The sequence below is a fragment of the Schistocerca serialis genome, chromosome 2, assembly GCF_023864345.2.
Source record: "Schistocerca serialis cubense isolate TAMUIC-IGC-003099 chromosome 2, iqSchSeri2.2, whole genome shotgun sequence".
Classification (NCBI taxonomy): Eukaryota; Metazoa; Arthropoda; class Insecta; order Orthoptera; family Acrididae; genus Schistocerca; species Schistocerca serialis.
The window spans coordinates 473,110,020-473,124,076 of record NC_064639.1 but is presented as its reverse complement, the minus strand read 5'-3'; the positions used below and the strand labels follow the sequence as shown (position 1 = coordinate 473,124,076).

The window sequence follows — 14,057 nt, the reverse complement described above, 5'->3', positions numbered from 1 at the left end:
GCACAACATTCTTCATATTTTATAAACGCTTCGACATATCAAAATGAGATTTTGGTAAATGATAGCACACAAAGAGGAGAGGATTTTGCCATAGGGTTATTGTGCAAAACTTCGTTGTCTATTGTGTTATTGCAGTAACTACAAACTTCTTCGATGAAAGAACGTAATTGTTCAGCGCCATCAATAACAGGTGAAATGAGAAATGCTGTGGGTTTGGAACAACCTAAGTGAAATCAGTACCTGTTTATTTTGTACTGAGGATGTGCTTTTTCCTAAGATGCTGACCTTACCTTTCCTCAGTTCGTCACTTAATAATCATAATAAACCACAGTTTCAGAATTTTGTCACAGTTGTCTCTGCATAACATGTTAGTGAGGTGAGACTGTCTAAACTCCACTGAGTTTTGGCAAAATAAGAAAATTTTAACATGGCAACAAGAGAAATGTGTAGGTTTTACTCAAAATTCCCCACTCGTGACTCATCTCTGAAAGTTCTAAATGGTTAACAAACCAAGCAAAAATAAATCTCTCTATTTTCAGTGGAATTCTTTGTAGATATTAACCAAAGAAGAGGTGGCAATATCTTTGAATGGTCACCATGCAAGTGTGGATGCAGAGGGGCCATGCTTAATATTTACCAAAAATGTGAACGTAGGCTTCAGTTTAGAATGATATTTCCCTCCAGCACCTAGCGTTTCCCCTACAGTGCTCGGAGTGATCCCCCACCACTGTCGCTCTCCCCACGAATCCCCAGTGGAATGCTTATCTAGTGGCCAAGGCATTTAACATGCTCTATACTCCTGTGGAGTGTATGAGGAAAGGGGGAAGTGCTACGTCACAGAAGGAGCACGCAATACAATAATGACGTTGAAGAAGTGCTTGGTGTTCCCTGTTTGTTAAGAAAAAGGAACATCAATTTTGGTCATGAATCTCTAATGTTAATTTTGCATATGAATCACAAATTCTTCAGCTTCACTGCATCAGTTTAAGTTCTACTCAGGGACTCAATAATTTTCTGGGTGAAGTTGCAACAAATACGATATTCAAAAGATGTTGGCCATCGTCTTTGGAACTTGTCATCAGCATTGAAAACACAGTAGATGCACAGCAAATGAGAAGGTTTTGATATAAATAAGTACAGATACTTAAAAATATTACAACTTGGATTATACTATTTAGCTAGTGAGGGAGGACAGAATCATCAATTCAGAAGTCAGAGAGAATGTAGAAATCAAAATTAAGCCCAATATTTTCAGTCTTTATCAGTATCACTTTGTAGATAGTGAAAATAGATGTTTCATAACAGGAGAAAGACTGACTTTAACTTCAGAGCAATGCGACATTAATTAATGCAGATCACTGAGAATTTCAGTTACAGTTAGCTATGTGGAATGTTGAGAATGTTGTCAAACTGAATAGATTCTGTGGAAACATGGGTTTCCTATTCAGTACTTAGTAGCAGAATGGAACACTCAACAATTGTGAGGGAAATTGTGAGTAGAAAAGCTACTCTGGAAAGCATAACTACATATTAAAACAAGTCCTCATCCTTTGAAACTTCCTGCAGATCAGATTTCAGACACACTTAGATTGGAGGACACACTTGATATATCCTTCTCACTTTCAAAGTATGCATAATACATAAAAGATGAACAATCAGAAAAGTGTTCTTGATGACACGAAATACACAAACTAAAATTCTAATACCATAGGAGCTTAACAAAATAACTGTACAATAGCTGGTAGATACTACCAGTTAAAAGATTGGTGGAGTGACCTTGTGTCTGTGGGTGTCCAAACAAATTACTGATGCATGCTACTAGCCACCAGTGTAGCAAGAGAGACTCTTCATGTCAGAATCAATAAACACTTTATTGTGTTGTGCAGGGCGTTAGTTAACGATGAATACCAGTAGAACCAACCTGACAGCTAGAATGTTCAATAGTCAAAAAGTAACTCTGTAAGTAATTATCAACAGAATGAGAAACTATTCTAAGAGTAAGCACACAAGTGTTATAGAATACAGTGCCTCTGGAGGCTGCTGCAGAAGCACCAGTGTTTCAAAATTACATGCTAAAACAAAACAACATGCACTGCACTGTCGTGTCACTTCTGTCTGCTTATCAGCCTCAACCAGAAACACAGAGCAGTGTCTAAAAACCTTGTAGGCAAATGGACCCATCAACTTGAGTACATTGTGTCTCCTAATGGCTTCTTCTCATTGACCGTTAGAAGAGCCAGCGGTGATGAAGCAGTTGAAACTGGGTCGGGATTGTGCTGTGTTGTCCTTGTCAGCCATTTTTCTGGACAGAGGTATGTCCGTTTCACACTGTCCAGTGAGAAAGGAGTGGTTTTGCATTAACGATAAAGTCAAGCATACAATCTTCTCATAGTACCACTTTATGCGGTAAGGTGGTTGTAAGGGGGGTTTCACACCTTCAGAGCATAGAATTGTGTGTGTGCACTTGTGAAGGTCTCAGTGTACATATGTAGGATTGGTGCTATGTCTGGGTGTTTGTCTGGAAAGGATGTGATAGGTGTGTTCTCTCAGCTGACAAATACGAGGGTCGTCCACAAAGTAAGTCCTGTTTCTATTTCTATCCATGGCAGCGTTACGATCGCAGTTTCGAGCATGTGTGGCAGTTACTCTGACTCAAGGAGAAGACATGTACACCATTTTGAGATTGCTGCTGCCTACAGGTGCTTTGTAGTCCTTGTTTATAACGTCAGCTGTAATTGAAAATTCCGCTGCATGTGAAATCGGATCTGTGATTCGTTTTCTAAATGCAAAGAAAGTTAAACAAAAGGAAATTCATCGCCAAATCTGCGATGTTTACGGACAAAATGCTATGAGTGATTCAATGGTTAGAAGATGGGTTGGACTGTTCAATGAAGGACGTGATCGAGTACACGATGAAGAACGAAGTGGACTCCCATCTGTGGTTACTGATGAACTTGTTCACACAATTCAAGAGAAGATTAAGCACAACTGTAAGTTTACACTTAGTGCCCTTGCTATTGAAGTTCCGCAAATCTCACGATCACTAATTCATGAAATTGTTACTGAAAAACTGAAATTTCGAAAACTTTGCTTACGTTGGGTACCCAAAATTTTTACTGAACAACGCAAAAAACAACGGATGGGCTGTGCACTTCAGTTTTTGACAAACTACAATGAAGAAGGCGATGGTTTTCTTTCTCGGGTAGTCACGGGGGATGAAACTTGGGTGTCGTATGACATCCCTGAAACAAAACGTCAATCAATGGAATGGAGGCACACTTCATCCCCAATGAAGGTTAAGCCTAAGCAAATGTTGACACCTCGAAAAGTCATGTGCACTGTTTTTTGGGACAGAAAAGACATTTTGATGATTGATTTCATACCACGAGGCCAAACAATCAATGCACATGGTTACTGTGAGACCATTAAGAAATTGCCAACTCTTACCGGAATTTCACTGGGATGCATTTGATCATCCTCCGTACAGCCCGGACCTCACTCCTAGTGACTTTCATCTCTTCTTACACCTAAAATCTGTCCTTGGTGGTCAACACTTGAACGATGATGATGAGCTGAAAGAACATGTTACTACGTGGTTGAATACACAGGCGGCAACCTTCTATGAAGAAGGCATACAAAAATACTATGACAAGTGCCTACAAAATTTTGGAAGCTATGTAGAAAAGTAGTTAAACAGTTGCAGATTTTTGTACAATAAATATTTTTTTCTGTATCTGTACATGTTTGTTTTATATAACCAAACGGAACTTACTTTGTGGACATACCTTGCAAAATCACCATTTGTGAAGTTGGATAGTTTCAAGGACCATGGATCACATTTCAGTGTACAGAACTTTGGCAGCTGAAGCATCCAAATCCAGATTGTAAGTGTTTCCCAGACCGAGCAAAGCCATTGGTAAGGCTGTGGTTCAACTTGTCACGGCATATCAGGGCTGCTTTCAGCAATCATTGCCAGAATTCTATCATCCCATTGCCGGCAGGATGATAGCTCATTATTCTGTGGTGCACAGTGCCACAGAATTTAGCCAGCTGTGTGAACAGGTCAGAATCAAACTGGCTTCCACAATGCATCATGAACTGTGAAGGGTAGTCAAAACGTAACACCCATGTAGAAACAAAGGCGGAAGCCAAGATCTCTGCCGAGATGTTCTCCACTGGTGTGGCTTTTGTCTACTGGTGCGGCCTCTGGCCAGCAGGTGAAACATTCTGTCATTCTTAATAAATAACACTGGCCGTTGGGTGAAGGTAAGGGGTTGACCACATCAATATGAATGTGTGCAAACTGAGTGGCACAGGTTATTTATATTATCGAAAGGAAAGGACAGGGTTCCCAATTATTGCGATTAGACACATCACAGTACAACTTTGCATTGGTGTCTGGAATCTCTACTGCCTGAATTTTGAGCTGTGATTGAGAGTCTTCAAGCAGGTCATGCAGCTCCCTGTCTGATTGTTGTGTCACCACAAGTTCTGTGAAATCCATCAAACAAGTGATGCTGCTAATGTAGGAGAGGCAGTCAGCCACTATATTGTCTATTCCAGTATTTGCTGTCTGTATGCACAGAACTGAGAAATGAAGACTAACTGCTTGTGTTGCCAAGGTGAACAATTTGTTATTTTGTCAGAAGGCAAATGCGAGTGGTTTTTGGTAGGTAAAGATGATGAATTCTCTGGCCTCCAGTTGAGATTGGGAATATTTAAAGGCTTTGTACATTGCTGAAAGCTGTCTATTGTAGACACTCCATTTCTTTTGAGTTGGACACAGCTTGTGGAAGAAGAATGCTAACAGCTGCCATGATCCATCATGAAATTGTAGCAGTGCTGCATCGATTGCCATCTGACTCGCATCAACTACCAATGCTAATGGTGCGCTCGATTCTTGTTGTACGAGTAATGTCCATCCGCTACACTGTGCTTGGCTTCTTCGAGAGCTGAGATCATTTCATCCATCCATGAAACTGGTGAGTTTCCCTTCTTCAGGCCAGTGAGTGCTGTTGTTAACACTTCGAATCCAGAACCCTTTGGAGCATGCATATAACAGAATCCCGGGCATTTTTGGCATCTCTTTAATTAATTACCATTTCATTCTTCAAACCTTATTTAAAGATATGGAACTATTTTTTTTCTTTTTAGAGGGAAAGGTTCCTATTTGATCCATTTGTAAAATAAAGCTCATTTAAATACAAATTTAGGACACAATTTTTTTTTTACATTTCAGTATACATTTAGTGGAAAAAAATTCTGTGCAGATTCTTATCTATCTGTACATTTAACAATAATTTGCCCTTGTATGGTACAATTTGAAACACTCTAGCATGCACAGCGGAATTTTACAGTTAGGGCACCACCATATTGTTTCTTTTCTTGAAGACTTTCCATTGGACAGATTTGTTTTTTCTGCACAAACTTTGCGCTCTTGTGGGATGTGCTGCCCTTACAGTGGAAGGAATCCTGTCTGCAAAATACCTTCCTAGAAGTCTGCTGCTACACGCATTTTGGAGAGTAGCAGTATGTTGATGTACAGCATTTTTCTTTGAAAATTCTTCACCTAATTGCAGAAGAAAATTTGCCAAATGGCAGCCTTTGTTCTGAGTGTTTCTTGTTGTACAGTAAAAGATGAAAGCATTCACTGCTGCCATTAAAAAACGATGGAAAAACAATTTCTTCACCATTTCATTTGCCTTCTCTTGAAAGGGTAGTAAGATATAAGTTGGCCACTTCTGTCTACACCTATCTTGTTGAGGTTGTAGTCTAGAATGGCATCAGGTTTAATTTTCTTTGTCAGCCCCATCTTGCTATGCACTTCTACTTCTGCTTTGGTCATCTTGTGAAGACTTGACAAACACAGAACATCTCTTGTGTCCCTCCATTTCAGGCGCAACAAATGTTCCTTCCTCATAAATATACAGTCACCCTTTTTCAGTTTTTGCTTACTACACAGCCTTTGTCTTATTCTCCCACAGGAAATCAAAAACAGCAGGTGAAGTGTAATATCTGTCCATATAAACAGTGTGTCCCTTTTTGAGGTAGCGAGACAGAAGTCTCTGAAAAAGGGCAGTGACAGAATTGTCTTCCTGCCCTTTACCTGTGTAAACTTCAGTGCGTAAAACATATCATGTCTTTGCATCATACAAGGTAAACAGTTTGATACCATACTTGTCAGGTTTGTTTTTTATATAGACACGAAAAATAACTCTTCCCCTGAATCCACAGACACCTTCATCCATAGTGAGGTTTTCCTCAGGTGAAAACGATGCTGGCAACTGTGTGAGTAAATTATTCAGGAATGGTCTGATTCTGTGATTGGGATCATGGCCAGGTTCATTTCTTGGAATGTATGAGGCATTGTCGTTTACATGTAGACAAGAGAGAATAGCAAAAAATCTATTTCTAACTAGAACTGAACCTGGAAAAGGTGTGGACCAGTAATCACGCAGTCTATTTGTTTTCACCAGGCACATGTCGATTATGACAGCAAAGAACAATTACATTTCATGAAGCTGTACCCCAGCCCATGAGCTCCACATGCTATTGAGTTTCATTTTGCCTGATCTTCTCATTTTATCTGCAATAGATTTCACATACCTGTTAGTTTCTGACTTGATGTGTTTTACCATTGATTCAGGGATAAAAATTGAAAAAATATCGAAAGGACTGCTGCTGTCATCCACTTCTGCTACACATCCACTTTCCTCTTTGAATTCAGGCAATGAAGGTTGCACGTCTAATGTAGTCCACCCTAATTCCGCACCTGAAGATTTTGGAACACTAGAACGCCGCCTCTTGCGTGGTGATTCTTTAGATGGCACTACATTTGAAGTACTGCCTTCAGTATTAGGCAGTACATTATATACTGACAGAGGCGAAATTTCGTCTGAAAACACAATGGACATGTAACCTAAATGGCAGACTTATTACACAGAACAATGTACAACAATGGAAAGGAAAATAATGTTGTTTTTGTACCTGAGTCTGCTTCAGAAGCAAAATCACTGTATTCACTTTCAGAAACATCCCCTTCGGAACTGGAATCTTAAAATGTCTCGTTCAAAAGCTTCTCAATCGCAGTTTTAGTCAAAAACTTCAACATATTTATTGCAAAACGCAATGCAAGTGCAACAAGAAGTACACTAAAACTACGGCGTCACGTGACAGTACAGTGGTTTTGAACAACTGAGGATTGCCCTTGACAATGTCGAAATAGTTTCAGAAATATCCACACGATGGCAGCACCATGCAGTGGGCAGATCACAGCACGCCAAGCCTGAATATTAGACGTTAGCGCAATGAAAACAAAGGAAATGGAGGAAGACGAGCAGAACTCGGGCGAGGGATGCTCACAGCGTGCCTGTCACACGAGCTGCACTCGGGCTTGGGACTCAAAGTGTTAATGGCACATGCAACTCAGCCTCATCAGGTAAATGCCGGTGATAGAAATTGAGGATGCTGAGGAAATGATGCAGTTCCTGGTAGATCTTCGACGGGGACATCTGCAGGATGGCTTCAACTCTCCGACAAGGGTAGCTGCCCTGCGTCTTGATCCTGTGGCTCAACAAATCAACTTGTGTGTGACCATAGACAGACTTGGTCATATTTAGAATGACACCACATTTTTGCAGTTTTCTGTAGAGTTGAGTAAGATGCTGCTGGTGTTGCTCTGGAGGGGCAGAAAAAACGAGAATGGCATAGAAGTAATCGAAGTAAAAGGTCAGCCCTCATAGGACAGAGTCGATGAAACTTGGTCAATGTTCGCACTGCATTTCGGAGGCCAAACATCATGAACTGACTCTCAAAAAGGCCAAAAGGAATGACACCAGCTGTCACCAGGTGTCTTTTGTGTATTTGCTGCCACCATCGGAATCTGCATATATTACTTTGGAACATCTAAAACACTGAATGAATTCATGCCACTAAGCACATAATTATAGTCCTGAACTAATGCTATGGGGTAACGATCAGAGACAGTTCTATACTCCATTCGCCGAAACAAGAGACGTAGTGTAAACACGGCAAGGCGCGTGATCACAGCGCTGCCGTCGAGGGGTGTACAAGGCAGGGGCGTCAGACATTAAAAAATCAAAGTCGTGTTTTTTATAATTTGGCACCTGAACATGATAAAGTGATCCGAGAACTACCTTCCGACACCTTTTTTTTTACATTACGTTAAAATTTATTGTCACTGAAAAAGAGAAAAATTTAAGCTTTCGGAAAAGTTATTTTTTCGCTTACTCTATATTTATCACACCATATCTCCTCAACTGTGTGTCGCACACCAAAATAATTTTATAATTGTCTTCAGTACTATATGTTGATGACGTCTGCAAATTTTCTGCCCAATAGAGTCAGTAATAGCGAAGTAATAAATTAAAATCTCACGTCTGATGCAGAACTTGTACCAAATCATCATCCGAAATATAGTAAGCGACAAATTTTTCCCCTTTAAATTTTTTTGTGGGGGTGTAAGCGAGAAAAGTTTCAGAAATGTTTGAATTTAATTTTGTAGTTTGTTCGAATGCGATGGGTGCAACCGTTTGTCTTTTATGAGCGATGCATTGTGCGGTTCGCAGGCGCGGCGCTCAGTCAGTGTGGCCGTCTCAGATGCAGGTGTGAGCTCGTTAGTGGGTGTTGTACAGCGGCGATTTCAGGATATCTTAAGTTCATCTGTAAAGACACTTGAAAGACTAGTTGTTGATTATTAGAGTAAGTATATGTGTTTGTAGTCAAGCTGAGCATTGACTGTTTATCCAATAGCATCGCATGGTTTCTTATTTTATGTATTCACTTATTTCATTAGCATCACATACGGCCGAGGTCGACGTGTCAGTTCTGAGTCCACCAAAGAAGCGAGCAAAGAAGAAATCATTAAGTTCTTCTGAGAAGCACATGGTGCTTAATGTGTGTAAAACGGAACTGTTACATCCAGAGCAGTCGATGAGTGACATTGTTCGAAAACAGCTGCAGCTACAGGTGTTGGACGTTCTTCAGTGTATCGTGTGATAAGTGAGGACAAGGCCACACAATCTTTGAAGTCTCCCAAGAAAGGAAAATTACGAAAGAAACTTTCTGAAAGTGTTGATGACTTCGATAGAAATGCGACACGAAGTACACGAATTTTTTTTTCGTAACGAATTGCCAACAATTGACAAAGTGCTTACAGTCGTGAACGAAGATGCAAATCTGAGCAATTTTCGGAGAACTACATTTTATAAGTTATTGAGAGAAATGAATTTCAAATATGTCCGGCGTGGGCGCGATAGCATGCTAATAGACAGGGATGACATCATTTTATGGAGGCGGCGTTATCTTCGAACCATTAAACTGTTGAGAGATGAAGGCAGACCTATTTACTATTTGGACGAGACGTGGGTGAACGCAGGACATACCCGAAGTTACGTCTGGGAAGATGACACAAAACAAGCGTTTCTGTCCGGATTATCCACCGGAAGCAAGCGCCCATCAGGTAAAGAACATCTGATTATCGCAAACATTGGCAGCAAAGCAGTGTTCGTTGAAGGATGGTTGTGGACTTTTCGAATCCAAGAAAGTGGAGATTATCATGAGGAGATGTGCGCCGAATCCTTCGAGAAGTGGCTTGAAGATGTTCTTCCTCGGCTTCAGGAAAATGCAGTTATTGTTCTTGATAACGTGCCGTACCATTCTCGGAGAAAAGAAAAGTGTTTAGGACCCGATAATCACCACAAGGGCACCATGCGCTGTTCTTTTTTGGCACCAAGTGTAGTAGGGATTATCAGGAGCTATTCAGCAGTCATATCATGCCTTCACGAGTCATAGTGTCAAATTCTGCTTTCACTAAGGCAAGTCGATCTGGTGCCAAGTGCCGAGGTTGGCAGAAGACTAATGGGACTTCTGCAATCTGTATGTGATGCAGTGTCATGGGGTATCTCCTTCATTGCTCCCAGAGGTCTGTGGTGGGAGTATCTTCAATACGTCACTGTATTTGCCGCTGTCTTGTAAGAGTTTAGCCATATGCTCTGCCACATCTCAACAAAAACTTGCAGCTGGAAACCATGTGACACTGTTGAGTAGTCATGTATTTTTTATGCTGGGAAGCAGTTGAAAATGTGCCAAAAACACATCTGCAACTGTGAAATGCCGCGTAAAGTTGCATTGTAGTCTGAGGTCCAGTCTGTTTCGTAGCATTCCATACGTCAGTGTAGTTGAATTGTTAGCAGCAGTACAATGGAAAGGGGTGCACAGCCACTTGCTGTGCAACTTTGTGTGCAGGAAAACACATAAGTTGATCCAGTATCTACAAGATATTTCTGCCCAGAGTTATGATCACTGATGAATAGGTGTTGGGGCAATTTCTGGCAATTGGTCGATGTGCCTAAATCGGGTTGCTTCTGGCATTTGCATGTGTGCAGGGCATTCTACACTTGCTTGTCTGGTCCTCAAATCTCCCGAGAGACCAGCAAACTGTGGGCTTCTCAGTATCTGGCGTTGAGAAAGTGGTAGACAAGTGGCTTATCAGTCACTCGTGATAATGGCCCCTATCTCTGCTGCGTTCATGACAGAACAATTATTCTTCCATCTTCTTGGTCAGTAAATCCATTTTGGTGGACAGCATGTTATAATTGGCCTGTGATACCATGTGCGATGACAAGCTATATTGCATGTTGCCTCCACTGTACTTATTGGCACAGGCGTTATAGCATCAAATATTTTGTCAGCTAACTCTGCTACAGCATGTAAGAGTATGCCAGTTTGTGACGCAATAATGGATTTCACTTGGTGTGGCAAGCGATTAATTCACAGAGTGTGCAAAAGACTGTCAGAAGCAGTTCTCGTATCCACCTTATTCTGCAGGTGTTAAAATATTGTGAGGGTCTTCCGTTGCCAATATCTTCTTGGATTAAGACTTGTCTGAGGCGCTCTTTCTCTGAAGTGAAACCTGTCTTGCCAGTTCCGTTTTTAACTTCTCATATGTGTCGGCTGTAGGTGGAGTGGTGATTACATCTTCAATCTCTGGTGCATATTTCTGATCCAGCTGGCACACTACGATAGTGAATTTGGTTGTGTTCACCAAAGAGTCGGTGCCCGCAACAGCATCAGGCAGCATGCAACGTCACCGTGGGCAGTGGGCATAATGTTTTGGCTGATCAGTGTTTATGTGCCAAAGAGGTCTAGTTCGTAGTGATACCATTCTCCTCTTATATGATTGCTTTAGTTTGTGGACACACCTAGCAGTAGTGAATAGAACAATGCACATAAGTAACAGTTTATTGTGTTGTAAATAAAATGTGGCTGATGTTTATTTTGGTAGCTCTTTTCAGAATATCTTAGATCTAGTTACAGAGGAGGGTATTAATTGATATAGTATTTGTTCTTATTCACAGCATCCTTTCCTGAAAATTGCTCGGCCGCTAGCAAGTCTGACACCTCTCATAATGGCTGCAAAAGATGCAGCCAGGAATCATTAGAGCTGTAGACCAGGAACACAGCCGTATGATGGAACTTGACTTTTGACATGCAGCGACCACAGAGCTTTAAGTAGAAGCAGTCGATTGTGTGTTGTGCCACTGGGAACAATTCTTGCAATTCTTTGTACCTGGCTTTTTGTGCTGGGTGACAAGGACATTTTTCACTTAGTGTAAAGTTTTGTTGTGAATATTTTTTGGAGAACCCAGTGCTGTGAGGTATATAGTCCACAGAGAAAAATGAATGTGACCCTCGATGCAAAAGCTGATCATGGGTCTGTGCAGCTAAATGCAGTTATTTTACATATTTAAATAGCTTTGCATCTAGGCCACATTTTTATGCTGTGATGCTGTTGAGAGAGAATGGACAGTGCTGTAGTTGTGTGAGTAACTAAAATGTGGAGCACAGATCACGGGTGTCAGATGTGTTCTTATTTTTCTTCCAACCAAAGAGGTGCATTTAGATTTATTAATGGTCATATGCAAGGTGTTTTCTGAAACAGTAAGGCTTCTGACCCAGTTAACATCTTGTTCACGCTGGGTAAATCTTTGATTGGAATGTTTTGGAGGTGCACTACATTCTGTAATCAATATTTTAATGTGTGAAATGAGAGAGCTGCTATTTTAAGAGTACCATTAACATGTCGGTAACCATATTTGAGATGTAGATGTGTTAAGTTTTGTATTCACTGCCCTTTTTTCTTTACTTTTAAAGATAAGTTCTTATTTCCTCGACTATTTTAGATTGTAATTTTGCAGTAATACTAAAAACCAGTATTATATTATCTGTGTAGGAAAGGCATCCCTGAAAGCTAGTAGTGTTACATAATTTTATGATAACGTTATAGGAAGTTCATTTTATTATGTTTTTAAATGTTTCTGGACAGTCATATCTCCATCACACACTTCAATTTGTATACAGATTTTGGTAAAAATAACTGAAAATAGTCATTCCGTGCTTCTTGGTGAACAGTTTAGGGATGCAACACAATGACTGAAAATGTGCCCTAGTCATTATCATCAGCTGAATTCTGATGCTAGTACAGAATTTTATAATTTTGACAATGTGAGTAGAAGATAATTGCCATTGCATTCAAAAATATGTGAACAATTTGGGACTATTTTTTGCAAACAGCAATAAATGCAAAATATTTTTATATTTTGTCCTCTTGTGATTATAATTTTTAAGCTGTTTAGACAGAATGATAATATAATGTGAAATGTTTTGCTCCAGAAAAAGATCATGTAATAAACATGATAGGAACAGCTAAGAATGTGATATTGACATTTGTGATTTCCTTACAGTGTCTCTAAGTCAGCAGTTTGATTGTGCAGTGTGTGTTGTCTCTGGATACATTGGATGACCGAGAGTGCACACTGTTCCTGCTGACTTGCTACTCTGTTTGATGTGTTAGAGAATATTCACAACAAAAAATAAACAGAATTTCATGGCCTGTAATTTAATGGTTGCTCCGTAGTTCCCGTGCCTAGCATTTGCATGCACAGTACTGCTGTTCTACTTTCAGAATATCATTTAGTGATAAAGTGACTACCTTCAACTCACTTAAGACTTTAAAGATGAGATATGCTTATTACAAATATAGAAAGTATTCGGAAAGTAATTATAATCAAGAAAAGTTAATTATTAACATGTTGTGCTGCTGCTGCTGCTGCTCTCTCTCTCTCTCACTCTCTCTCTCTCTCTCTCTCTCTCTCTCTATAATCACTTCAAAGGCAGAAATTTAAAAAAAAAGGAGTTTATCAACCAGAGTTCATATACAGTAGGAAAAGTACTTCCAAATCAAATTCTGAATGTAATATGTAATTACTGTGGTGTTAGACACTTGTATTAGTGAACTTGTTTTCTCTTACTACCCTCTACAAAGATGCTTGCTGTCATGTCTCTTGCCTTCTGATGATATTCTGCAGTTTCTCATTTGAGCTGAAGTTACAAACACTTTTCATCCAGAAAAAAGGTAGAAGTCACTCGGTGGCCAGTTTGAATGTAGAAATTGCACATGCCTAAATTGTTCAGGAATAGCAGTTGCTTCAGCAGTATGCAGATATGTGTTGGCTTGTGGAAGATGTCACCTAAAGATAATCTTCCTCTGTTTTGGATTTGTTGAAATTTTATTTGGAGATATAAAGTAGATCTTCTGATTTATTGTTGTTCCCTTTTTTGTCAAATTGACTTTTAGGTGACAGGGTGTTTAACAGTGTAGCCACAAGGCTGTTGGTACTGAATGTCTTGAATGTTTGTGGTATGTGTAAATAATTTATGAACATTCACTACTGTGATTGTACTCTGGTGTTGGGAATTTGAATGAAATCCAAATTCAACCTCCCCCTCGTAGCATGGATTAACATTCACGTGACAGTCTGCTTTGTTAACAGGTTTCAAAAGTACCTTAATCAGCGTGATATTATATTGATAAGAATGTCATAGATGTAACTTCGTGCTGTGAGTAAGCTCTTGTTCATACATTTTTTGAAGAAAACATTTGTGTCTGTAAACAAAAGTTGATCAAAAGATTGCCGCTATTCATTCTGTATCAAAGAAATTAATTTAATTATTTAATACCCTTACCTACCTCCCAG

The 14,057-nt window shown here is 39.9% G+C and overlaps 1 protein-coding gene across 2 annotated transcripts in view; it reads left to right on the top strand.

The window, feature by feature from the left end:
- LOC126457383 (serine/threonine-protein kinase Pak) overlaps window positions 1–13,036 on the top strand; it is a 139,472-nt gene extending 126,436 nt beyond the window's left edge. For both annotated transcript variants that reach the window (XM_050093644.1, XM_050093643.1), the window contains exon 10: window positions 11,379–13,036. In XM_050093644.1, coding sequence (XP_049949601.1) covers window positions 11,379–11,462 — 84 coding nt within the window. In that variant the 3' untranslated portion in view covers window positions 11,463–13,036. The remainder of the gene's footprint in view (window positions 1–11,378) is intronic.
- The last annotated feature ends 1,021 nt before the right edge of the window (window positions 13,037–14,057 follow it).